At 47.2% G+C, this 27462-nt stretch overlaps 1 protein-coding gene across 3 annotated transcripts; it reads right to left on the bottom strand.

Annotated features, from left to right (window-relative positions):
• Window positions 1-853: 853 nt before the first annotated feature.
• LSM5 (LSM5 homolog, U6 small nuclear RNA and mRNA degradation associated) lies at window positions 854-27336 on the bottom strand. Of its 3 annotated transcripts, XM_076330831.1 has the most exons (11): window positions 26872-27336; window positions 23812-23928; window positions 22847-22989; window positions 11259-12420; window positions 7204-7304; window positions 6773-7039; window positions 5818-6512; window positions 3954-4049; window positions 3694-3721; window positions 2970-3042; window positions 854-1177 (listed from the first exon to the last, which is right to left on the bottom strand). In XM_076330831.1, the coding sequence occupies exons 7-11, from the start codon at window positions 5843-5845 to the stop codon at window positions 1145-1147; spliced, it is 258 nt and encodes an 85-aa protein (XP_076186946.1). In that variant the 5' UTR covers window positions 5846-6512; window positions 6773-7039; window positions 7204-7304; window positions 11259-12420; window positions 22847-22989; window positions 23812-23928; window positions 26872-27336; the 3' UTR covers window positions 854-1144. The 3 variants fall into 3 exon arrangements, with proteins under 3 accessions (XP_076186946.1, XP_076186947.1, XP_076186945.1); XM_076330832.1 differs by lacking the exons at window positions 5818-6512; window positions 6773-7039; window positions 7204-7304; ... (2 more) ...; window positions 23812-23928; window positions 26872-27336 and adding an exon at window positions 24549-24568; XM_076330830.1 differs by lacking the exons at window positions 5818-6512; window positions 6773-7039; window positions 7204-7304; ... (2 more) ...; window positions 23812-23928; window positions 26872-27336 and adding an exon at window positions 5056-5110.
• Between the last annotated feature and the right edge of the window lie 126 nt (window positions 27337-27462).

Genomic DNA, 27462 nt, shown 5'->3' on the forward strand with positions numbered 1-27462 from the left:
TTGTCTACAGTAATAGCAGGCACCTCTGATTCCTCTCCAAAGACATTTACACATAGAAATCAGTTGAGCAGTGTATTATGGAAGCACAAGCTGCAGTGGACATGATTTAGAATCAGTTATTTTTTGTCCATCATGACAAAATAAAAACAGCAATTCCTTACTTCATAGAAATTCTCCTAAAGTAGTAGTTGCTCCCAGTATCTGTCAAGTTTTTATATCACAGGAGAACAGATGCAGCCAAAAGAACGTTTACTCTAAAATAACTACTCTGAACTACGCAAGCAGGCATGGGCAGCTCCCAATTTAATTAAGTATACACAGCACCACTTAGTGGTGAAAGCGGTGTCACCACTGACATGAATGAGAAGTTTTAACACCAGCCTTTTTTTTTTTTTTTTGTACCCTCTAAACATGAACTAGGTCTGGTCTGTCTGTCCTCGCCTGCCAAATACCATTACAGTGCCTTTATTATAAGAAAGTACATCTACCAAGCAAAAGAAGTCCAAGAGAGCTGAACCTCAAGGCCAGCAGAACCAAAGGCTGCTGAGCATCAGATGCATCCACTTTGAAGAGCTTTCAGAATTCTATAGCACTCTTAACACATGGTTTCTGGTAGCACAGCCTGAAGCCGTGTTTAAACGAATGATCTGGCTTAGTATCTGCCTGTACTCCAAAGAATAGCAACATCGGCTCATGACTTGTGTCTATATAGACTCGGGCCATAAACAAATGCAACGAATGCAGAAAAACTGAAGACTGACAGCAACTGAAACATAACTACTATTTTTCCATTCCATCGATCAGTTATAAGACTATCTGTAACTTGTGCACTTACATAACAGAACACACTAACTAACAAAAAGAAAGCCTTTTATTCAGAACAGATTAGAGCATCTTTACAAGAAAGTCATGATTTCAACTTACAAAGTCAGCATTATCATTAGCAACGCACCTTTCCTGAAGAGGAAATCCTTGTCTTTTATCAAATGATGTCAACTGCAAGGGTGTGTAAACAAAAAAAAAAACCAACCCCAAAACAAACAAACAACCCACACCAAAACCCACGCACACCCATACTCCAAAAGCTCTATTTAGAGTATATATATACACATAACATATCTTCATAGATGACAACTGTAGCAATTTATACTTCAGGTCCTTCTCCTCCAGGAACCAGCTATAAAAGAATAAGACAATTTTGTGTTAGTGGCATAGATTCGAGTTCTACAAACCCATACATGACAGTTCTTGCTTTACAACATTTTAGCAGATGGAAACTTCATGGTAGACCACAAAAGTTTTTAGATTCAGTATTATCTTCCTCTCCCAACAGAGGAAGTCAGAGGAGCACATGCCAAAAAATCTCCAAGATACGAAGAATGTTTAACAAAATAGAAAGGAGTTCCTAGATAACACACATTTTGTTTTTTGTCTTTGTCTGTGTTATTCACTTCAAGGAGATGATTCTGTCTAGAAATACTACAGCTCATTTTTAAAACGACAAAGGACATGCTGCCTTTCATGAAGCATTTCTCCAGTCGCTGATTCTTCCCCAGACTGTCGCTATACTGGGAAGTTGGTTTCCTCTTCCCAACTTCTATTGCTAAGCAGAGCCCACAAACTATTAAAGAGCCTGAACCCTTCTACAGGCAGCAGGGAGCAAGTCAGCATAGCATCTTCCTGTGAAGAGAGTAAAGAACTGAACAATAGAAAAAGAAATACAAACGGAAGAACATGAACAAGGGAAAAGAAGAAGAGGATAACCATTCCTTTTACTGATATACTCTTAATAATTAGCTGAGCACTTCTAAAGACAAAGAGCTTCGCTGCTTTTGGGACTGAAGTAAGGAAAAGTCTAAAGCATAGTCTTCCTGACATGGGAAGATGTGTCCCCAAAAGACACAAGATCTAATACAGAAACATGTCTATGTCTTGCTGAAAACTTGCACTCTAAGAATCACCAGCTTCTGCTTCAAGAGCAGTATACCACCAGCTTAACTGGATGGTAGTAATTTTACCCCATACAAGAAGCCAGAACATGCACTATCCTTTAAGGATGCAGAACAATAACCAAAATACAAAAAGGCTTCGAAATAAAGTCAAGATGGTGCTTGCTCAGACACACAGTGAGGAGGTGCAAGGTAGGTAAGACATCAAACTGGAGATTATTCCTCATTCACACAGAGCCGACTTGAGTCTAAGTCAGTCTTCCTCTTCTCTTCCCACAAAATTAGGAATGCCCTTATGTAGAAAGTCCAGATTTTGTAGCCATTTATGCAGACAAGCAAAAAACTACTGTGGGTCTGCTTCTGTGGTATTTAGGAAGTTGCAGAATTCAGCTTAGGGATGCATAATCACAGTATTTAATTACTGTTTCAGTATTGATCTACACACATCAGCATATGATAAACTAAAAATCATAGTGCTTTGATTTGGTATAACCCAACAGACCTCTAGATTTTTTTTCAGAGCACGTAAAGGTACAGCTCTCTGGGCATCACATGGTATCATAATCGCCAAATGACTTGACGAGCTCGTAAGCATCCAAACTGCTGCAAAACACATCTATACATATGATAATGGATGAAATGTAGATGTCTCCCACCCTACATACTTATGCAAGCAAACACTCATGAGTTAAAAGCCACTGTATGAACCAGCCTACAGAGTGGGCAACACAGCCAGTGATTCCCTTGCACAGCTGAAGACCAGAAAAGCATTCACCAACGTAAGATTAGGCCCATGCTCTTTTCATGCTTTTCTTTCAAACTGTAACATGTACCAAGTAAGGCAATAAGATCACTTTTCCAGCATCATTCATACACGCATATGACCCAGAAGCTACTTGAAAGTAGCTTATGTAATGGAACTGTCTGGAAAGCTCAGCTTGAAGTAGTTGAACTCAATTACTGATCGATTTACAAGTACAGAAAACAAATGCATGCAGCCTTTTAACAATGATGACTTACCATTGTTATGTTATTTCCATTTAGCAAAATCTGGTCTAGCTTTGTGATTCTTCTGCCCTCAGGTGTAATCTCACTGAAGTAGCATTAGAAAAAGTAAGTAAGAACACATAACCGGGGACAATGATTACAGTTTTGATTACAGAACTGACATAAATCACTGTATTAAGATGACATTTGTTGGAACTAACAAATAATTAGCCACACTGTAGCGTAATTTTGATAAATTGACCACCTGGGTAAAGCAAGCTACCCAGCAACTAAAAAGATCCATTGTACTTTTCTGCTCAGTACATAAAGATACAGATATACCCTCTAAATCCTGGCAATTTCTTGAATACTACCGATACTCAAAATAGGTTTCAAATAGCAACATGGCATGACAAAGTAAAAAATACTTATCCTTAAGTCTGCTAACTTTTTAAATCTTTACCTAGGCCTTAAGGAAATGTAAAAGCAAACAAATGACTGGAAAGCTCAACACACAACCCATGCAAAATTAAGGCTACAAATTAGGAATCTGATTACAGGCATAAATCATGCAACTGCTACCCTATGACATAGCTGTCCTGAATAGATCACCCTCTATAGTTTAACTCCAAGGTATAAACTATTCAGCTGGCAAGTATTCCAAAAATATAAAACACTTGGCCTACAGATCTTACACAATGTTTTCCCTCAGGAAACCAAAACTTAAATAGCAACAAGAGGCAGAAATAATACTTACAATTCTGTAACGTCTTCTAACACCATATCTGAAAATCCAGTTTCAAGGAAAATAAGGCCCAGAACTTTAAAATCAAAATATTTAAAGGTATTTTCATTTTATACTGAACTGTGATTTTATCTGTAAAATAAAAATATCAGAATAATACAATTAATCCATACACAGGGTTCTATCCAGTGAACTCAAACCTCTCAAAAGCAATAAGTAAATTGAGCCAAAGCATAAAGTAGACGGTGTTAAACACTTCCATCAAAGGATACTGACAAAGTCATCAAATCCTAGAAGTGTTCCAACAATTTCTTTATCACTCTTCATCACAATATGAATGCGTGAACCTATGCATTTGTCCACGAGTTCTGTAAATAAAAACAACAAAATTGAGAGGTACAAGAGATTATTTTATAGAACATACATTTCTTAGAACAAAAACCCTGACACTGTGATGGCAAAAAAGTAATTGCCACGGACACCGGTAAAAAAGACAAAAATAATTAAAAAAGGACACACAAAAAAAATATTTTAAAAAAAGCGTCCCTGCACACTTTACTGCTGCTAGTACATGAACAAGTTTCTGAGGCAAGAGGCTGGAACGCTGCCGGAACATGTCCCCTCCAGTGAGAACACCTTAGTGTCGCTGGTGTGCAGTTAATTACCGTGCGATGGCCAAGCACCAATGCTCGTCCCCAGACGGTCTTTGCTCTGCACCCAAACCACGGCCCACAGCCACCTCCCCGGTCGCTGACCGTGCCGGAGACTGGCACGTCCCAGTGCCGCTCTGCTGCCGCGGGCAGGGACCGCGCCGCTGACCGGCCCAGGCGCGGCTCCCAGCCGGCCTCAGGCAGACGCCCCACCGACGAGCTGGGAGGGCCACCCCGCCCGCACCCCCGGCCCCTCAGCCCCGGGCGCTTGAGGATTTTTCCCTCGTCGGCCAATAACGCCGGACGCTGCGGCCAGACCCGCGCACTTCACCCCGGCTGCGAAGGCGAGGGGCGTCGCCTCCCGCCCCACCCCGCCGGCCGAGCAGAAGCGGGGGCGCCGCCGGGCCCCTCCGCGCTGGTCCCCCCGCGCCATCCAGCCGCCGCCGCCGCCCCCCCTCGCCTCACGCCGCCTCCACGCACACCCCTGGGCCGGGCGAGGAAACCCTCGCCCAACATGAGGCGCCCGCCCGCCTTCCAACCTCGCCGGCCCCATTCAAGCTTCCCGCCAAGCGGCGGCGGCGCTGCCCGCGGCACCCAGAGGCGCCCGCAGGCGGCCTCTCCCTCCCCGCCCGCCGGCCGGTCACAAGACGAGACCCGCCCCCGCCCCCCGTTCCCCTCCCCGGACACCGGGAGGGCGCGGAAGCGTCGCGGCGGCGCTGGCTACCGAGCGGCAGGAGCTGAGACGGGTTGGTGGTCGCGTTAGCCGCCATGTTGGGCCCAGACCTGACCAATCGCTGCCGCCTCTCGCGGCGGCCGACCCAGCAGCCCCGACGAGCGGATGGCAGAGACGTCGCTCCTCCGCTCCGGCGCCGCCTGCCGGCCCCGCCCCGCCGCCGCCCTCGCCCCGGGCCCATCCCCCCCTTTTCCCATAAATGCCGGGAACGAGCGGGAGTCGCGACACCTCTGGTCTCTTGTGAGTCGCGCGGGTCGAGTGCGTCCCGGTAGAGATTTAAAGGAAAAACCCGTTTTCCCCCTCCCGCCGGCCCGGCCGGGCAGCGCCGCCTTGGGCTGTTGCCGGCGCAACCGGTACCGAAACAGCCCGGCGACCCCAGGGTGTCAGTCCACCCTTCAAGTAAGTCTTCCTTTCGCGTGGAGTGGAAGGATTTTATGCGCTGTATGTCATAGCTATTTTACGTGCTGATTTTTATTGACTTCCCAGATTTGCTCGTTGGTTCACAAGGGGGCTGTTGCAGGAAGGATTTTTGGAAGCCCTTTTGCATATACACAGTTGGCCTGGAGCCAAAAAAACCACTGGCTGTTCAAACATTGCTTTGCTCGCTTAATGCTACAGCATTAAATAAAACCGGTATTTCAGCTTCCAGGGTCATTGCCCGCTTTGTGACAGGGCAGACTCCAGAAGAATCGAGCCTGAATAAGCCCTGTCCTCCGCCTAGGAGGGCGGTGCTGCCTCCAGAAATGCACATACCTTTCGAAGGATGAACAGCTGCTGGCATCACGGGGCTGCGAGCTCGGTTCTTAAACGTGGTTAGTTCCCAGGTAGCTCTGAACGCTTGGACTTTCTGTTCTTGAAGTGAAATACAACCTTTGAAATCAGCAGATGCCGTTGCCCAGCTGGGCTCCGCACACGAGTGCTTCTCTGTGACCACAGCAGAGAGATGCAATGCTGGACTTGACTCGCTGCGAGGCTGGTATAATCAAGGGTTTTAGTGGGGCAGGCGCTCAGTACTGGGTCATCCTGGAATACGGGGAGTCACCGTCGTGGCCTCCCCAGTCCCCGACTTTTTTGCCCGCCATAGCATGGCTGTTCCTGGATCCTGCCGACCGCCAAACGTGTGAGTCAGCACAGACAGGATGCAGGAACAACCACAAAACTATGGATGAACTGCAAAGAGTAAATTTATTTTCGTTCCCTCGCCAACGAGGGGATCCCCGAAGCAGCACCCGGGCAGAGGCACACAAGCGGGGACGCAGGCACCGCTGAGCTCGGTCCATGCTAGAGGATCGCCAACCTGGCTGTTTTCACTTGTTTATCAGGGAGTCCCGCAGGTGTAGTTTACCACTGTGCTTTGGTCTTCTCCGTAGCAGGGCAGGAATGTCAAGCATGTCCGACAGGGTGCCTCTAAGTCTATCACAGGCCTATGTTATCTATACGCAGATGTTCTACTTGTCAAGCACACAAGGATAAACAACAATTAGTATGATGTATGTATTTTTCTACACCCCAGCTGCAAGTCACTTGAGCGTGTTTATAATCCTCCTCGCCAATCTTCCGTTATTACCCTGCATTCCACCCCCTTGCTCAAAGGACCACTTCTGCTGAGGCTGGCAAAGCTGGAGGTGTCCATTTGGGCTTGCGGGGTGTAGGGCAGGGTAATTTAGAGACACATAATAAACACATACAAAAAAAGGAATAAACTTACCCCTACAATAATGCTTTGAATCGGGTGCCCCACCCATCCTGTCAGGGAATTAAACCACTCGGCCAGCCAGGCACCACCAGTAGATTGTTTCATTTGATGCATTAAATCCTGGAGATGTTGAATGTCATCCTCTATGCTGGCTGATGCATTGGTTATGTTGAAGCAACACATGCCTTCAAAACCGGAGCAGCATTTATGGTGTCAAAGAAGGAGATGATAGTCCACCACCAATCGATTTTGTAATGTTCCTTGGCATACAGCCATTACCTACTCGGAAAGAATAACAATGAGGAACATTAATATCAAAAGCACTTAGCATAGTATAATTCTGTAATACAGCTACTGGAGTTGGCAGGCCAATAAAACACATCATTGTCAAAAAATCTGCAGCTGTTAATCAATACAATACAAAAGGCAGATGAGTTACTTACAGTAGAGGCCAACCAAATCCAAGTATTTACATGTTGATCTTGCAGAAACATATCCAGGGCATGTGCTTGTAGTACAAGACTACAAAGCACGACAAGCCAACCTGTGATAAGGGAGGGAAACAGGAGTGTCATCTCCTTCCAGTAATACATACGCCGTTGCTCCAGCTCCTTCAGCTATTATTATGCCGGGTTTCATAACCTGAAATGGGGTAATTGCCCGCACAGATTGAAGAGCTATGGCTTGCACCTTTTCAGATTGAACTTCAATTCGATGTTGAGTTTGCAACACCAGTAACACCGTTCCAATGCTATCTATCTCCTCTAGATAAAGCACAGGTATTCGTTGAAGATACCTGAAATACAAGAACTCGAGAATCTGGTATCAACAGAGGATGTAAAACAAGAGACGTTGGGGTACAGAACCATATGGCATTCTCGGGGGTTATTATATGAATCTTCACGTCTAGACTAATAGGTCACGGTCCCACCATGCAATCTGTCAGTGTAAACAATTCCATTTGCCCTGTAGTGAATATTTTAGGAGGTAACATCTGGAAGAATTTCAATCCTCACCATGTTTTGTACTGGAAGTGGTGTAATACGATCATAGGGTGTTTGATTATGAATATTCTGTCTGTTTAACAAAAAACTGCTTTAGTAAGATGTGAACTCCAATGTTGTAAAGTTTTAGTACTGGTTAGCTTTCTTAATTGTTCCTTCAACATCCCATTCATTCTTTCAATCAAGCCATTAGCTTGGGGATGGTGGGCAATGTGGAATATCCAATCTATCCCTAGCCCTTGAGCCCAATCTTGGACATTATGTCCACTAAAGTGTGTTTCTTGGTCACTTTGTATTTGGTGAGAAGGTCTGTATTGATGAATGAGCTGTTCTAATGCTTCATTTGTGCTATGTTGATTTTTGTATTTGGTGGGTTTAGCAAAAAACAGTCCTGACACTGTATCCACAGCAGTGAATACATATCGCCACCCCCTCAACGGGGGCAGGGGGCCCATGTAATCGACCTGCCAGGTATTCAAGGCCCACTGACCCCATTTTATCTTTCCCCATGTCCTATATAATGCCCTTAAATGTAGCTGTGTACAAATAGCATAATTATGTGCACGTGCTTTATAAATATGTAATGGCAGAGGGGTTTGGTTGTGAGCAATGTCCCGTGCATGCGCAGTATGAGCTGATTGATGTCCACAAGCTGTATCAGCATTTATAGCTTGAGCATGTACTTCGGCAGAGGTCATATCATCTACTTCCCTATTATTCTGTGACTCAAGCAAATCATCTTTTTGATGAGCTGGGACATGCCTTACTTTTAAAGGATACCTTTGTACATATTGCCAAATTTGTTGCCATATATCTGCCCCTCATAGCGGGTATTTTTGTACATGCCAATCCTCTTGGGCCCAGCAGGGTAACCACATTGTGAGGCTTTTGTATACAACCCATCTGTCACTGTGTAAGTAATATGCCTTCCCTTCCAGGATGGCAAGAGATGCTGCAATCAATTCAGCCCACCGACTAGATGCCTGTACACCTGTTTGCCGTAATATAATTCCTGGAAGCGGAGCATATGCAACTGATCTCCATTGTCTTTGTCCAGTTGCCGTGTATGTTGTGCTTCCATCGGTAAACCACGCATCTTTTTTGTGCTCTTCCATTAACTTGTCATAAGGGGGAGCTTCCTCCACAGGAGATGTAGGGAAGAGTTTCCCCTAGTGTGGGCATATGATTAAATGATACAGTTCCTAAAAGAGTGGCATGTGGAGTGGTTACACGTGGTTTTCCCAGTAGAAATCGTTGCTGTAAATAACGTTTCCATTTCCAATGTGTGGCTGCCTGAGCTACCCCTGCATAGGCCCTAACAGAATCATCAGTAACCCAGCCATGAATAGGTACGGGTGTGTGTACAGTCACACTATCTTGGCCTGTGATTCTTTCAGTTTCTTGTAGTGCCCAAACTACAGCTAAAATTTGTTTTTACATCAGTGTATAATGTACAGCGGAGCCTTGTAATGCCTTGGACCAAAATCCTACAGGTTCTTTCAGATTTTTCAGCTCAGTCATCTGCCACAATCCCCACGAGACTGTATCATCTAGAATTGTTACTTCTAATTCAAAAGGATATCCTTGCCTAGGAGTGTATAATTGTGCAAGCTCAATCAAAGCATTTTTGCAGGCATCAAAGGCTTCTTGTTGCTTGGTCCACTGCCAAACAACCTTCTTTCTAGTTAATTTCTGCAGAGGCCGCATTAATACCGCCAGATGTGGGATAAAAGTTCTCCAATACCCTAAAAGTCCCAAGAAGGTCTGCAGCTGTTTTACTGTGGTAGGTACAGGAAACCGCTGGACTGTTTGCTGTACCTTATTTGGTATTTCTCTAATCTGTCCATGCCAAACTGTTCCCAAAAATTGTACAGTAGTACTAGGGCCCTGTATTTTCTTTGGATTGATTGCCCAGCCTCGGTCCTGTAAATGCACTTTCAGCAATTTGGCAGCTGCTTCAATTTCTTGTTGTGACTCTGCCATAATCAATAGATCATCAATATAATGGTAAACAATAACAGTACCTGACCATAGTGCTACATCAGCTGCTATCATCTGGTGGCAAATGGAGGGACTGTGTTTGTATCCCTGAGGCAATACTTGGAAAGTATATTGCTTTTGTTGCCAGGTAAAGGCAAACTGGTTTTGGCTTTCTGAAGCAACGGCTATCGAAAAGAAAGCATGAGCAAGATCTATCAGCACCTTCCAGGGTTGTAAATTTTTGCTGTTTTTTTCTATAAGAGTAACCATGTCTGGTACTGTAACTGCAAGTGCAGGGGGTGACTTTATTCAGTTCTCTATAATCTACAGTCATTCTCCAAGTGGCGTCTGGTTTTCAAACAGGCCAGATAGGATTATTAAAAGCAGTCATGGTTTCCTTAACAATTCCCACTTGTTGAAGTGCCTGAACGGTTTGAGTAATTTCCTCCTCCCCCCTGGAATACGGTATTATTTTACAGTTACCACCTTGGCAGGCACAGGCAGCCCAACAGGATCCCACTTCAGGCATCTATGCAAGACGGTTACAGACCGAATCCCACTTGCCAAGTCCCGAAGCAGAAGCGACCATTTAAAGTTTCAACTGTTCGTCCTGCCAACACATCAATACTCAAAATACATTCTTTAATTGGGGCAATTAACACCATTGTGGTAAATGGAGTGGCATTTCCTATTGTTAAGGTTACTGTAGCTCGGAGGGCAGGAGTTGAATTTCCCCCTAATCCACAGATCTGTGATGTGGCTTCTTTATTATTAATATTACTATGTAATTAACTTCAGCTTGAGTATCCACCAGAGCTAACACATGTAAAATCCCCCCCGACCACCACTTTATAGTTAAAGGAACATGTGTTGGTCCCCCTGACAGCAAGAGGCTACAGTGGCAGCAATTTGCGGGCACCTGCCAATCCTTCATTTCTGCTGTTTTGGCATTTGCCAGGTAGTGCCTTGCCTTGAGGTGGCAGGTGGGGCTGAGGGTGGGCGCGGAGTTGGCAGCAGGGCCAGGGGCGGTCGGCTTTTTTGCATAGGCGCTAACTTTTGCCATCAGCGAAACATTTCTGATGTTGCAATCCCATTTATTTCTGATCGTGGGACGCCGGCTTGCACAAGATCATTCCACATTTGTTTCCTCGTCACCTGTGATATAACTCCTTTTGGTTTTGCCAGCTTTCCTGTATCCACCACCCGTGCAGATGGTCCCAAAGTTACAGCCCCAGTTTCCCTCAAGGTATTTGCTAGGGCGCCTACATTACTAGTAGCATTTGTGACTGCTGGTATAATCAAGGGTTTTAGTGAGGCAGGCACTCAGTACTGGCCCATCCCGGAATACGGGGAGTCACCGTCGTGGCCTCCCCAGTCCCCGACTTTTTTGCCCGCCATAGCATGGTTGTTCCTGGATCCTGCCGACCGCCAAATGTGTGAGTCAGCACAGGCGGGACGCAGGAACAACTACAGAAACATGGGTGAACTGCAAAGAGTAAATTTATTTTCGTTACCTCGCCAACGAGGGGATCCCCAAAGCAGCACCCAGGCAGAGGCACACAAGCGGGGATGCAGGCACCGCTGAGCTCGGTCCATGCTAGAGGATCGCCAACCTGGCTGTTTTCGCTTGTTTATCAGGGAGTCCCGCAGGTGTAGTTTACCACTGTGCTTTGGTCTTCTCCGTAGCAGGGCAGGAATGTCAAGCATGTCCGACAGGGTGCCTCTAAGTCTATCACAGGCCTATGTTATCTATACGCAGATGTTCTACTTGTCAAGCACACAAGGATAAACAACAATTAGTATGATGTATGTATTTTTCTACACCCCAGCTGCAAGTCACTTGAGCGTGTTTATAATCCTCCTCGCCAATCTTCCATTATTATCCCATAATGACCAAACGTGAATTTTGGATCTGGAGCTTCTAACTTACATTAGTGAATGTTAAATTGAATCTGTTTAACACAATATTGTGTTTTCTTTTATTCTTCTCCCTTCTGTTTCCTCCCTCTTTCTGTTCTCTCATTGGCTAAGCCTCAGAGATTGTATTTGAGTGTTTCAATGGGGAGAGCTACTCACTGGCCCTTTTTTTTTTTTTTTCATTCCTCGAAAGGTGCTTTTTTGAAATGGTCCAATAGGCTTCAGTTGCTGGAGAACTGAATGGTCTAGTTAAGGTAGCCCTGAAACAGCAGTGTCCTTTCACACTCCTGGAAGAAGCTCTTCTGAAAGTGGGAGAGGGCCGACCAGTCTTCCGTGGAGCATTCTTAGCCTTTACAAAAATTGCTAGAAGAATCATGTGTGTGATGGCCGTTGTTATACAAGAATTGGTCTGACCTGAACGCGTTCCATACAAGGTGCCAGAGAGTTAAATTAATCTTTGTTAATGCTTCAGGAAACGCAACAAGCATGGTAACACGGAAAACAATTCCTTATACCAATAGAGGCTGAAGCAGAAGTGCAGTAACTCGTTGTATGTGTTCTTCCATCTCTTTTTCTGAAAGATCTGCATGGTTTTGTAATGCATCTGTTCTCCTCAGGGTGTCTAGGGGCTGTTCACATGTGGATGCTCACAGGGTCAGTTCCTACGAAGGAATTCGATCGTCTGGGTTGCAAGGTTTGCAATATTTATCAGTCACTTTCTTGTCAAAGACCGTTAGGAGATGAGCGTTAGTTGGGTGTCTGGAGGAGGAAGAGCACAGTTTTGCCCTCACCTGGTTCGGGTTTTGGGGAGGAAGATCTGCAAACCAAAGCCTTCTTTAAGGAACTTAAGGGGTTGGAGAGGAGGTAGTTGGAGGAAGGGGACGTGGTAGCTGTGTCACAGGGGGAAGAACTGCAGGAATAGACTTGATGTAAGTTTGCAGGAGGTTGTAATTGATTAATGTGCAGTTATTTTGCCCAATGCTTTTGTTAAGTATTCAAGTGAATGTTTAATGTGGGATCTAAGGAAATTGTGACACAATAATCTGTTTTGCTAAGTGAAATCTCTGTCAAGCAAAGAAATCTCTGTCAAGTGAAACCTCAAAGAATGGATGGTGGCGATCAAAGCCTGAAAGAACCAGTTTACCAAGACAGCTGCAGGAACTGAGCACCAGCGGTTGAAACATGAAGCTAAAGGTGAAGAAGAGGGAATTTTGGCAGGGGGAGATCACGACCACCGACTCACGGCCCACCGACTCAAGAAACCCTCCGACCCAAATGCAGAGAAGGACTGAGCATGCGAACTAATTAGCATAAGAGGCAAGAAGACCATTTGACAGAGACTATAAATAGTGAAAGGTTTTGATAATCAGAGAGCTGGTCTTCTGTGGGCTACCACCTAGCTCCCTACTTTGCGCAAACTAGAATAAAGGAATGGAAACACCTTGTCTCGGTGTGTGAATTGGCACTGTGCACCGGGCAACGAGCCCGCATTTGGGACAACAGAACGACAGTCGTTAGAACCACAAACAGCCAGGCTTCCGTCCTAAAGGAAATGTAACTAGAGCAGTCTTCAGCCTCATAAATACAAAAAAAACGGGAGGGAGGTCAGGAGGCAGACGGGGAGATTTCCGGTTTTGAGTCACATGCAGATTATCTTCAAACAAATCCTTTGTCTCCTTTTTCAACAAAAATGATGATGTCGGGCATGAATGTAAAGATGGGATGAGGAAGCAAGCACTGAGTTCAGTAGGCTGGATCAAAGGAGTCAGGGAACGTGTTTCAAATTTAGAAAGAACTGACCCATGAAACTGAAGCCCTCCCTCAGTGCAAGAACTTTTGACATCTTCTACCTCTGACTTAGCAGATTTGTTACTGAACTACAGAAAATGTTTCCTAAAAGAACTGGAGGCAGGGAGCTGCGCAGCTACAGCCTAACGGGTTTGACGTCAGTAGTATGGCAGGCTCTAGAAACTTTGTGAAGGAAAGAATTCATCAACAACATGAAACTAAAGTAGACCGAGTCTGACATGCATTCACTGAAGATGGAGCACGCCTGACTGACCTGCGTCTTTTGTCAGAGTAAATGATAGGTGTACGTTCTCAGTACAAGAAATAGAGTAGCTATAGTCTGAGCAAGTCACCAAAGTGCTGTGATCTGCGGGGAAGGGGGCAACAAACCTAGTCCTATAGCCTAATAATAATGTATTTATCGATGTATAAAAATTCTGATCCACCTTTCAGAAAAACGGATTCAGATGCATCCCTTCCAGGAATGCATGAGACAGTCCTTGGGCAGTCTGGTTTTGAGGAGGAAGAGGAGAAGGACTTAGAAGAGCTTGGCTAGGCAGGCTAACAAAATGAGGCTGCCAAAAAGTAAGCCTTGTTTTCACGGGTTGGTTTTGGGCCGATTGGTTCACGGGTTCTGTTTGCCGAGCAGACACCTGCAGAAGACAGCTACACGGGCACAAGGAGAAGACCAGCAAGGGGGTGAAAAAGAGCCTCTTGAAAGTGGCAGTCTGGGACTTCTCTTTTTGCTTGCCATGTTTGCTCATGGTGTTTGGACTATTCGTTGAACCACTGCATTACACACAGCCTGACACGGAGACTGTCGGAAAGCAAAAAAGGAGGAGGAAAAAACCAACCATTTAATCTAAAAGACAGTGCTGGCACAAGAACAAGTGGATATGAACCATCTATGGACGCGCTGCAGATTGCATACGAGAAACTACTAATTGCAGAAAAGCAAAGTTCCAAAGCAGCTTTCAAATGGCAGTAAGTCAGAGTGAATTTGGGGAGCTTAAGGTCGAGAGGTCATACAGCTAGCCTGCCTAAGAGGAATTTAACATTATTTTTATTCATCTGAAATGAAACTACTAAAACATTTAATTAGGAGCCCAGGTAGTGATAAGAGGAGTGGTCTAAAGAAATAGGAACAGGAAACACAGCCCTTTGTCATATGTAGTTGCTCATACTTTTGTCTATTTATGCAAAACTTTAGGGAATTGATCGTGCCCCTGTACTCGGCCCTGGTGAGGCCGCACCTCAAATACTGTGTTCAGTTTTGGCCCCTCACTACAAAAAGACGTTGAGGTGCTGGAGCGTGTCCAGGGAAGGGGCAACAAGGCTGGTGAGGGGTCTGGAGAACAAGTCTTACGAGGAGCGGCTGAGGGAACTGGGGTTGTTTAGCCTGGAGAAGAGGAGGCTGAGGGGAGACCTCATCGCTCTCTACAACTACCTGACAGGAGGTTGTAGCGAGGTGGGTGTCGGTCTCTTCTCCCAAGTAACAAGCGATAGGACGAGAGGAAATGGCCTCAAGTTGCGCCAGGGGAGGTTTAGATTGGACGTGAGGAAAAATTTCTTTACTGAAAGAGTGGTGAAACATTGGAACAGGCTGCCCAGGGAAGTGGTGGAGTCCCCATCCCTGGAGGTATTTAAAAGACGTGTAGATGAGGCGCTTAGGGACATGGTTTAGTGGGCATGGTGGTGTTGGGTTGACGGTTGGACTCGATGATCTTAGAGGTCTCTTCCAACCTTAATGATTCTATGATGATTCTATGATTCTAAAACACACGATTTCGATTTGGTAGGAGCTTCTACACGATTCTCAGGCTCTACAGGACAGAAGTGAATTGAGCCCTATGGAGGAACGTTTTTCTTGCCTGAAACAAATTCTGGAATTGGGTTCACTGTGACCCCACAAAAAAAAGTGCTAACCATAATTATTTCTTTTCTTTATAGCCTTTTTATGACTTACAAGCCTCTAAGCGAATAAGAGTTAGAGTTCTTGAGTGGATTGGCTTGTTTAGTTTCTCTAGCACTTTAAATTTAAAAATGCGTAGGGGAAAAATGAGGAAATGACTAAAAAAAAAAAAAATTGGAATGGAACACTAAAAACATTGATACAATAAACAATGAAATCCAGAGTCAGAAACTGTGAGATTAGAAACAATTGAGCCAAAAGAAGCTCTACAGGCATAACATGTCTGATTTTAGATTAAATTCCCCATTTGTCTTCTCAGATTGTTTTCACTTTTCAGCTCCTCATTACACAACAAGTATTCTTCCTCCCTGTGGATAGACAGTTTCCAGTTATGAGAACACAGAAAAACTTTAACACAGAGTTAAAGAGAAAGGCAAGTCTGTTGATTTCTGTCTGAAAGGTTTAATTTAAAACCTTTGTATGCCATAACAAGCTTGGGTGTCTCAACATGATTTACAGAAAAACCATAGAGAAAAAAGGGTTTTCACAATATCTTGTCATTGCCTTCATACTGTTTCAGCTGTAATAGCTCTAGCCCACAAGCAAGTCCTACTTTTTAGACCTCCCAAAAGAGGGTTTGCTGCTAACGTGCACCTGGGGAGAGGTACTCTAAAGATATTACACTGCTAACCTAACTGAGAATGCCCTGCATCCTTCTCCGATGAAAAAATGTGCTCTAAATGGCCCAGGAAATTTGAGTGTGAACAGAGGGAAACAATCCGAGTGTGAGAGAAAGTCTTCAACTCAGTCATGAAAGCATTTGCGCATAAATTAATACTAGAGAAGCCTGCCACAGAAATGGAAAAACTTGTGGGCGGGAGAGGTACGCACAAGTCCCCGTAAGCCCCCCGGCTGGCTGCTGAGGAAGTAGATGGTCGCTTTACTACTGTACTGCCTGACCTGGCACAAGAATCCCCATCTCCTCTTGATGCTAGGAGGCTTTGAGGCTATTACATCTGAGTAAACTCAGGCCCTGTGTCACCACCAGTCAGGCCATACATAATCTCACTTCACTTGGGGCAGGGCCCAGCTTTTCTGCACTCAGGGTCCTGAGCAGTTCTGCAGATCGCCTCTGACCTTATGCAGTGGGTGACCATTGTCTCGCGTATCCTCTCAAGGGCTTGAATATATTCCAAATTGCTCTTGACTTTCTTAAACATACACATTTCTGACTGTGCTGTGGAAAAAAATTGAAGTGTGGGTAGTGGGGAAAGCGCTGTGTGCGTCATGGACTGCTCACGTTGCCGGTCACTTTTGTTGGCTTGGGATCCTTGCTCTATAAAATAACGGCAGCTGATCTTGACCCACTCCTCTGTACGCCAGTGGAGAATGACATTTCAAACTCGGTGTCACAGACATGGGAGTGGATTATGGGAAATACCGAAAGGCATGTTCCCGTGGAATCCCAAAGTTTGTCCTGAGGATCTTCAAAGTACTTCAACTTTTTAATGTAAATGTGACGTTTGCCTTCTCCAAAGGAGTGTCCGAGTTGCCTGTCCGTGTGGGTGTGTTTTGGTGCGGAGTGTGTTTGAAGACCAATCCCCCTGTCTTGCCTGACCATAGATTTTCTTCCGGGCATGCAAAGGAAACTTAAGATTGGGAATGAAAGAGCCGATACCCGAGTTCTGGAGAAGAGCCTGAATATGATCTTTGAGAGGGAAGAATGCCCTTTGGGACTTCGTCCCTTCCTGAATTGTGTATGTGCTCCTCCTGTCATTTGAGAGCTTCAAGTACTTGAGCTCCGGAAGGTAATGCTGGTTGCGATCTGCAGAAATCAGCACGTAACGTGGCGTGAGCAATCCGTGCATGTGGCCTTTTTAACTCGTGCCTAGAGAGCGTATGAGGGCTCGAGGGGAAGGTCTCCAAGCAGAATTGTTGGCAAGTTAGGCTTGACTTTGTTTGCAGAATTAGGAGGCGTCTAAGCAACGAGTCAGTTCAGTCTGCTCTTTTTATCAGCTCTTTTGAGAACTGCCTACATTTCCAGCTCCCCTGCGTCCTCGATTGTAGCACTTGCTTCCAAGAGGGAAATACTGAAGTCGCTCTCTTCAGTAGGTTCCATGGGAAGCCTTTCTGGAGGTATCTTAAGGGGATCACTTCTAGCCTGTCCTAGCAGAGACAAGAACTAGCCATGGACAGCAACCCCCATAAGGCCTTCCTGTGCTCACTGAAAACCCCACCTTCAGGCCCAAAGTACCTCGGTAGCCCTACAATGGAGTCCTCCCGTCGCCCCTGGGCAGCAGCCCGGAGGACGCCAGGCCTCCTCTCCTCTGCCCCTCTCTGCTACTGCCGAGTGCATGGGCACTGCCTGCCAGTTCAGGGAGCCAGGCGACTGGAGGGTAATGGAGACCCACCGACCCTCCCGGGACACTGTGGCCACTGTTCCATTGAGGGGACCCCAGGCCTGGCATGAGGAGGGGGATGGAGACCAGAGCATGCAAGGGGAGGTGGAAGACAGTCCTGATGCCCAAGGGGCAGCCTTTCTCTCTGGTAAGCAATATGGCCCCCTGGAAAGCACTACCCCCTCTCCTCCTCCATCAAAATTAGGGCATCTTTCAGGCCATAGGCCCGCCACATGCAACCCAGCCATGTTTGAGCCACCATCGTGGGCTACCACACATGGTCCGCCATCAGAGCCACAGCACAGGAAATCCTGATGTCACCAGCCACCTCACTGCCTTCTGTTTTGGGGCTCTATAAAAGCAGAGACCCCTGTGGCTGGTCCACAACTTGGTGAGCAGCTAGAGACTCTGACACTAAGCACTCTTGGTGGAAGGAGGACCCGGCAAAGCGAGGCAAGTGCCCATGTACATGTGGGATGAGCAAGAAAAGGTTCTTTGAACCAGTGAGGATGCATCCACGTCCCAAAAACCAGAAGCGGGCTGAGGGGAGGAGCAACGTTTATGGCAGGCGAGCTGGTGCTGGCTCTTACCTGAGCGACCCCACTGAGCCCATGGAGGTTGACCCGCCACTGAATGGCACAGAGCCCATAAGGTGGATCCACCTCGAAAGGAGGAAGAGCCAATGGACGTGGATCCACTTCCAGCAGGGCTGACCGGGCACTACACCACTGTGCTCAGGGTGCCTCCAACACCATGGTGCCCAAAGCACCGCAGGACCGACGGGGGCTCTCAGAGATCCTCCAAACAGCCAGCTCCCAACAAGTGGCGCCACCCCCGCAGCCGACCCTAGCCATAAGTGGACCATCCACACCGACACCTGGCAGGCTCATCAGGAAGATCACCCATCTGCTCTTTCTTTGTCAAGCCACATATGAGCCCTACTTTACCACCCCACACCCCCACCCTTCATGAAGTGAGGCCATCTGCTCTGCTCTGAGCCCTGAGGAAGTGGCAAGGAGAGGAGAGGGGCTGCAATTTCTTCAGGCAGGCACTGTGGCACCAGGAGGCATCCCGTGGAGTTTGTTGGAGTATGCTAGAGCCTGCTGGAGACCGTTGGAGTCCCCTGGAGGGCCACCGAGGTTCTTGGGGCCTGGAGATGGCATTTCTTCAGTCTGAGGATGAGAAAGCCTGTGGGGCGTGGCTGTCCTCAGCTACTTCTCACCTCAGCTACCAAATGGGTTGGTGAAGATGAAGCCAGACCCGCCCTGGCCATGCGCAGAAAATAGCAAGAGATCGTCAAAGAAGATGGAGGGACAGCTCTTCCTTCAGAGAAGCAGAAGACTTATGTTCTGACAGGAAGAAGTTTTTGCAAGATTAGGCAATAAAGAATTAAAAAAACAATAAAAAACAATGAAATCCAATTTAAAGAACAATAAAAAACAATTTACAAACCAGAAAATGCTCTCCTCTCTTATTTGGCCCTTTTGAGACTACATAGCCCCCCCACGCCCAACCCAGCTGTGTTTGGGCCTCCATTGTGGACCACCACGAATGGGCCACCGTCCAAGCCACAGCAGCAGAACTCATGATGTCACCAGCCACCTCACTGCCTTCTGTTCCTGGGACCTATAAAAGCAAGGACCCCTGCAGCTGGCCCACAACTTGCTGCGCAGCTAGAAATTCTGACACCAAGCGTGCTTGGAGGGAGGAGGACCCAGCAAAGCAAGGCGAGTGGGACGAGACAGAGATGGTTCTTTGAACCATCGACCATGTGTCCCCAGCCCAAAAAAAGGAAGCGGGCTGAGAACAGGAAGACTACCTCCAGCAGGCGAGCAGTTGCTGGTGCTCACCTGAGCGATCCCGCCAAGCCCATAGAGGTTGACCTGCCACCGAATGGCATAGAGCCCATGGAGGTGGATCCACCTCCAACAGGGCTGGCCAGGCACTACACCACTGTGCCCAGGGTTCCTGCTATCCCATTGTGCCCAACGCGGCGCAGGATCGCTGGGGGCTCTCAGGTGCCTGCCAACAAGCCAGCTACCATCAAGCGGTGCCACCCCCACAGACGACGCTAGCCAGAAGAGGAAGCCATCCTGCAGGCTCAACACCAACATCACGCAGCCACTCTTTACTTATCAAGACCTATATGAGCCCTGCTTTCCCACCCCCCACCCCTTTTGGTGGGGTGCCATCTTCTCTGCTCCGAGGCCCAAGGAAGAGGCTAGGAGAGGGACTCGCATCTTCTGGCCAGCTGTGCCGTGGCACCAGGAGGAGTCCCTTAGAACCCACTGGAGCCCATTGGAGACCGCTAGAGTCTGTTGGAGTCCACTGGAGCATGTTGGAGACTGTTAAGAGTCCATTGGAGCCTGTTAGAGACCATTGGAGGGCCACTGAGGTTCTTGGGGCCTGGAGGTGGCATTTTTTCAGTCTGAGGATGACAAAGCCAGTGGGGGATGGCTGTCCTCAGCTACTTCTCGCCTCAGCTACTGAATGGGTGGGTGAAGATGAAGCCAGACCTGCCTTGGCAGTGCGCAGAGAATAGCAACAGATCATCAAAGAAGATGGAGAGACAGCTCTTCCTTTGGCGAAGCAGAAGCCTTCAGTTTTGACAGGAAGACGTTTTGGCAAGATTGGCTAATAAACAATTAAAAAAAACAGTAAGAAACAATAAAACCCAGTTAAAAAACCAATAAAAACCAATTTAAAAAAACAAAAAAATGCTCTCCTCTCTCATTTGGCATTGTTGAGGCTGCATGTGGACTCCTGTGTCCCGTTCTGGTCTCCCCAGGACAGCAAAGACACTGACATACGTGCTGTGGGCCCAGCCCGGCGCCTTCGAGATGGTGAGGGGCCAGGGCACATGGCACACAAGGGCAGGCTGAGGGAACTGCCGCGGTGCAGCTGGAAGAAGACAAGGCTCAGGGCTGGGTCTGACCGGTGACCACAGCTGCCTGCTGGGAGAGGGTAAGGAAATAAAGCCTGACTCTTCTCAGAGGTGCTCCGTGGTGGAAGGACGAGAGACAGAAGGCCCATGCAGGAAGATGGACAAATCCCAGCTAGGTAAAAGGAAAAGACTGTCACCACGAGAGTGCTCAGACAGGGAACAGGTGTCCAGAGAGGCTACAGACACTCCATCCACCTCAGGGGATCCAAAATAGACTGAACAAGGCCCCAGGCATCCTGATCCAACTGGGGTGGCTCTGAGCAGGAGCTTGGAACGGACACCTCCACAGGTCTCCCCAAACTCTGTGCTTCTGTAAATTTTTGAACACCAGCCCTCCCCAAACTGTGGTCACCCACAATGAAACAGCACTCATTCATTCACAGATGAGTTGCAGCTAATTGCTAACAGACTGAGAAACAGCAAGGTGGAAAAAGGCCGTTCTGAACACACACAGGCAGGAGGGCTGCTGCACTTGGGCAGCTGTTTCCATCCAGTCACTCTCCGGAGCAGAGTAGCCCCAAGTGGAAACTGCCCTTCTTCAATGGTTTGAGGAGAAAAAGGGGATCCATTTGCTCACCATTATAATGTAATTTGCGTTACCCAACACACTTACTGACTAGAGCCTTCCGTGCATTTTCATTAACTAATGGCCCTAAAAGCAGCAGTGACCAATTTAGGATCTCACAGGAGGTTTTGAGTAGGCATCTGTATTAGTTGCAAATCTGACCTAACTCCTATTTGCTTCAGACACAATCAGGAGCCACTGACACAACTTCAATCACAATCGGGCAGTCTGGATCAGGGCTTGAGACAGACGGGGCCCGACTCCTTCCAGATGTGTCTTTAGTAAACATTGCAATTCACAGCTGCACGCTACATTCAACACAGGAGACACGGGGCGTGTTTACAGGAGGCACTGGAGCATGCTACTCCTCAGGGAAGAGCCTCCAGGTCTGGCCTCACCATTGAAAGCAACATTGCTGTGGCAATTAAGGGACTGCAGAAAGGCAGACCATGTCCACAAAAGGTTGTTCCCGAGCGTAAGCAGCTCTACAGCTGTTGAATCTGGCCTAAAAGACATAGCAGGAGCTGCGCTACACCTTGTTAGCTTGCACCTCTCTGTCCTGTGCTCCATCACACACCACACGCTGGCGGCAGCATTTCTTCAGGTTTCTCACCGAGCTGCGCAGAACAAGGCGTCATCAACACACAGTGGGAGACACAAGTATTGCCACGAGTGATGCTGACTGCCAACTTTTATGGTGATTTCGTACAGCCCATCTAAGGTACTCATGGCATTGGAAACAGTGCTGGGATTTGGCTGGGCCAAGTCACATGCAACCGTGGGTTTCCCCCATCCTTTTCTTCAACAGTTCCCAGTTACGGAGCTTGCAATGATCGGGGAGTGCTCAAGAAGGCAGGAGCTGCAGGAAGAGCCTCAACCTCTGCTGATCTGGGTTCACGCCTGTCCGCTGCACCACAAAGACTCCCTCCACCTGGAACTGCTTACCTTGCCTGCTTCTGCACAGTTGTCAGCAAAGGGACCTCAGTGAAATGAAGCACAATATAGTAGAACTGCAGCTATTCAAGTACCAGCCACAAAGACAGCAACCAGTGAATGGCCACGGTGTAACAAGAGAGAACAGGGCAAAATGTTGAACAGACGAACCTCCCTTTCACGGGCACCTTTGCCTCTACGCTTCTGCCAATGCAAGGGCCGAGGGCAAATTAGATGCTGGGAAAAGGTGAAGCAAACAATAGGTAGAAAAGAGCTGCCACACGGGATCAGACTACAAGTCATTTTGTTCCCTTTTCTGTCTGTGGCAGTAACCAGGAGGAAGAGGAGGAAGAGAATGAGATACATATGTATCCTGTACACGCTGAGCCTTCCCTGCCATTTGTTCTCCCCATTGAGTGGGCCAGCAACTTTCTCAGCCACCAGCTGAACCCAAACTGCAATGGCTGATCATCGTTCTGGAATCTGTCTGCCTTCAATTTCTCTAGTCCGTCTTCAAACGTATTTCTGTTGTTTGTCTCGACAACCACTGTGGGAATGTACTGTGTGCTCAGTATTTCTTTTTGTTTAAGCCTTCAATCCATTCCTGTCAGTGTTGTCTGGCTTTAGCTGTCTCCTGTACTTACCGCTACGCAGGTCTTCAAAAGGAGGTAATGGACCTCCTTTGTGTCACATGGACCGTGTGCATTAGGTTGTGATAAGGATTTTTGTGTTGGCTGTAGCCAACCTCCAAAGCTTCCGCAATGGACACCAGGGTACAAATGGGGATCTGAGGAAAGCAGCACAGAATTACAAACAAAATAATCACCTTTAATGGCTAGTATTTGGGGGGTGTCATTTTGATCAGAAGCCCTAAAGAGTGGTTTCTGCTTCACAAATAATTAACACCTGCGCGCAGAGGTCACAAGCCTCTCTCTGCTCCCCTCACAACCCACTGGAATATATCTCTGCTTTACTGCTCACAGTCAAGATTTTCTACAGAAACAATTCTGACCAGTTATCTGCTTCAAACATTTCTCATCAGGCACGGGCAGTTCCTGAAGAAGTGCAGGAGCCAGAGATCTGTAAATCCTTTCCAGCCAAAGTGAGTGGGGACCCCCAGGGAGTGGAAATGTCAATAGTGGAAGGGACAGAGGAGTATTTGGGTGGGGAGAACGGTTAAGATCTGAGAGCAATGTTTCTGCCATCCAAATTTAAGCTTGTTCAAAGTTGGAGGAGAAGATACACTGCATTTGTGTCTGCAAACCTCTGTAACAATCCAAGCTCTCCGTTTTTGCTGCACACTTGAGAATCCTATGAATCTCAGGAGAATGACACCATCGTTCCCATAGGATCAAATGCAGTATTTCCCATTTCCTGTTTGGAACCTCGCCTACTTCATGGTGCCCTACTGCAATTAAATGCACTACTCAAAGAACATTTGGTCCTTCTTACTGAAAAAAAAAAAAAGATTATTTTAACCTTCTAGGGAAACTACAGTGTCCACAAAGCCTTCAAATAGCACTAAAACTGCATTTTCAATGGAACAAAGCAGGATGAGAGGAAAGTTCAAAACCCAATGAAAGAAGAGACCCATTTTCTAACTACTGACCTTGAAACGGTTGATCACATCATAGCTGGTGAGAAGTACACAGAGAATGAATTTCAGTGTGTGATCTCCACTGGCATCATTTAGTGCGAAGACATCAAAGGACCACTTGTCTACATGCTGCAAGAGTGGGGAGAAAAGATAGTTACTCTAGTGTCCCTGCACACTTTACTGCTGCTAGTACATGAACAAGTTTCTGAGGCAAGAGGCTGGAACGCTGCCGGAACATGTCCCCTCCAGTGAGAACACCTTAGTGTCGCTGGTGTGCAGTTAATTACCGTGCGATGGCCAAGCACCAATGCTCGTCCCCAGACGGTCTTTGCTCCGCACCCAAACCACGGCCCACAGCCACCTCCCCGGTCGCTGACCGTGCCGGAGACTGGCACGTCCCAGTGCCGCTCTGCTGCCGCGGGCAGGGACCACGCCGCTGACCGGCCCAGGCGCGGCTCCCAACCGGCCTCAGGCAGATGCCCGACCAACGAGCTGGGAGGGCCACCCCGCCCGCAACCCCGGCCCCTCAGCCCCGGGCGCTTGAGGATTTTTCCCTCGTCGGCCAATAACGCCGGACACTGCGGCCAGACCCGCGCACTTCACCCCGGCTGCGAAGGCGAGGGGCGTCGCCTCCCGCCCCACCCCGCCGGCTGAGCAGAAGCGGGGGCGCCGCCAGGCCCCTCTGCGCTGGTCCCCCCGCGCCATCCAGCTGCCGCCGCCCTCCCTCGCCTCACGCCGCCTCCGCGCACACGCACACCCCTGGGCCGGGCGAGGAAACCCTCGCCCAACATGAGGCGCCCGCCTGCCTTCCAACCTCGCCGGCCCCATTCAAGCTTCCCACCAAGCGGCGGCAGCTGCGCTGCTCACTGAGCAACAGGAGCTGAGGTGGGCTGGTGGTCGCGTTAGCCGCCATGTTGCACCCAGACCCGACCGATCGCTGCCGCCTCCCGCAAAAGTTAAGGGCTGCCCACGGTTACCCCAAAATAACTTCAACCAAGTATTTTTCCCCATGTGGAAGACGGATGTAGTCAGTGAGGGTAAACTGAGGAAGAAAATATGAAAGAAAAGCTAAAAACGTTGCACAAGCAGCAAAGCTTGAGTTGTGCTGAAACTCAACAGTCTATTAGCAATTGGGTATGGTTTTGAACCTGCGCTGTACACGGTGCTCCGACTCAAATCAGCAAAATTCACTGTGGTCGTTTTACCTACACACTTATCCTAATCATCGCATCAATGAAATTCTCATGCACCTTCATTCACCATAATGAACGTGGATGGCCCTTCACATGGCAGCGTTTTCCCCTCTTGCCTTACTGCTTTTTTCCATATTTCACACAATCACTTTGTTCTTCCTGCTATTTTTGTTTGTTTACTTAACTAATGGGTATTTTTCTGTATTTTTATATTAATATCTAAGATTTTTATCTTTGTAAAATGTTCTCCAGTTTTTAATATGGTGAGACATTCATTAAATTTATGTCTGATCAATACTTTTGTAGTCTTTTCTCCTTCCTATTTCTTTTACAGAAGTTTCCAAGTGAGAGATCATAATCCCAACCAGTGTTATGATCCTTACTGCATACAATTCAGTTTTTCTAAAATTTAGGACAAGATCTTCAGAAAAAAATCTACTCCAAACACAAAGTGAGATTGCCATCCAGAAGAAATTAGTTACAAACCTCAGATCCACGCCAGGACTTCATTTATGCTTTTCTTCAACAGAAATCGCAGAATGATTATTTTTTATTCACAGGCTTGTCTCCACAAATTCGCAATTTTGTTCTTTAGGAAGCTGGGCTATACCTAACAAACAGAGCAGAGCTACCAGCTACCACAGGCACTGCTCGCCTCTGATGTTACTTCCAGACATAAACTATCATACTGCCTAGGTAAAGCTTATCCATCTCAAGAAGTCTCACTGCACATAAGCCAAGTTGAGAACTCCTTGTTATTGTTATGAAATGCAGAATGACTAACAAATTACGATTACTATGGTAATGATATAATAGCTGGTGGTTCTTAAGTAAAATATTACCTCTGAGTCATAGAAGAACTGTAGGGCTGAGTTTTCATTGCTATTTGTTAGATATGCACTGAGAAAGAAAATTCCTTAAGGAAAATTCCGACTGAGACTTGCCCAAGAGCTTCCCTTTCATAGTAGCTCTCACCTTCCTTTCTTTCTCATAAATGCATGCAGTGTGAGCTGTGAAAAAACCCATAGATTATGTCAGCCAGTTAGTTTTCCTAGAACAGGCTGATGTTGTCAAACATTTTTATTGCCTTAGCGTGGAAGAAAATTTCAAGCAGGAAAAAAAAAAAATCTAATCTATTCAGAGCAGCAATAAGCCACAATTATCCAGCAGTATCACTGACATATCTCTATAATGCAAAATCCATAGCAGTAAGAGCGATGCCAGACTGCACTTTCCTCAATGAGCTGAGCATAAGCTATAAATACTCCCATGCATCTTTTGGGGGACATCTCATTATTGCAAGAGATAATGGCCAGTATTTCATATCTTTTTCTCTTTTGAAATAATACTAAACAGTAAGTTACAGACTAAAACTAGTAAGAAATCATTCACTTGCCAAACCTGGATTGTTCCTTGTAGCTTATCCTGTGTTCCCTACATTTTTTCTATAACGGCACTTCTGTTGGAGCTGAGGAACAATATGTAATTACATGCTTTATTGTTATAATTTAAGCCTCTGGATATTGTGTTAGTGATTTTCTTTAAGCACTATTCTTTTACAGTTCTTTCAAAAAGAATCTCTTCCTCCAATTTCCACAGAGAATCTTAATTACTAAGAGTACAGCCTCTAGCAAATGCTGTTGATTTAAATAACCAGAATTGAGTCATAACAAAGGTTAAAGAGGGAGCACAGTCTGACTGCAGTAAGATAAAGATTTTTAAATTTTTTTCCTCTCAAACTAAATTTGCCTGTGCTCTTGGACAAGGCTTTGAACTGTCTTTCTAGGGTATCATAATGTATGTTTAGCAGCGGAACAGTGCTAACAGAAGAAGACTTGATTTTTCTCATTTTTAACCTTCAGCAACCAACCCGACACACCTGGACTGAAACCATCCGACTTCATTTTGTGCTGCCATTAATCTGCACGACTTCACGCTGGAAGGACGCAGCCCGAGGATGTGCTGTCGTCTGCGCTTCAGGGGGGCTTCAGAGGAGATTTTCTCAGAAAAGAAGACGACCAGAAGAAGGAGGCACCGTTATCGCCCCTGCTCGCAGCCCCGCCGCGGATGGCAGCAGTAGCGGTCAGTCTGCTGGGGCGCTGGGGGCACCCCGCGAGCAGCGCCGGCTGCGGAGGACCAGGACTGGCGGGAAGGCCTCAGCCGAGGCTCGGAGGGCTGCTCCGGCCCGGGCGACTCCACTGCCCGGCCGCGATGTGTTTTCCTGGCCGCGGGATAAAACGAAGCCGCTTTCCCTGGGAGCCCCTTCGATGAAGTGAGCTTCCCCGGCCAGCTCCCCGCAGAGCAGGAAGGGAGTGGCGCCGGCTCCCGCCCGAACTCCGCTGCCCGCGGCCGAGGGCACCTCCTGAGGGGACGGGCCGAAGCGAAACCCCGCCCCGGCGGCGGTGGGGAGGGAGGGAGGAGCGGTAAGCGGGAGGTGCTGCCGGCGGTGCCCCGCCCTCCCCCGGCCGGG

Source organism: Aptenodytes patagonicus, chromosome 2, assembly GCF_965638725.1.
Source record: "Aptenodytes patagonicus chromosome 2, bAptPat1.pri.cur, whole genome shotgun sequence".
NCBI lineage: Eukaryota > Metazoa > Chordata > Aves > Sphenisciformes > Spheniscidae > Aptenodytes > Aptenodytes patagonicus.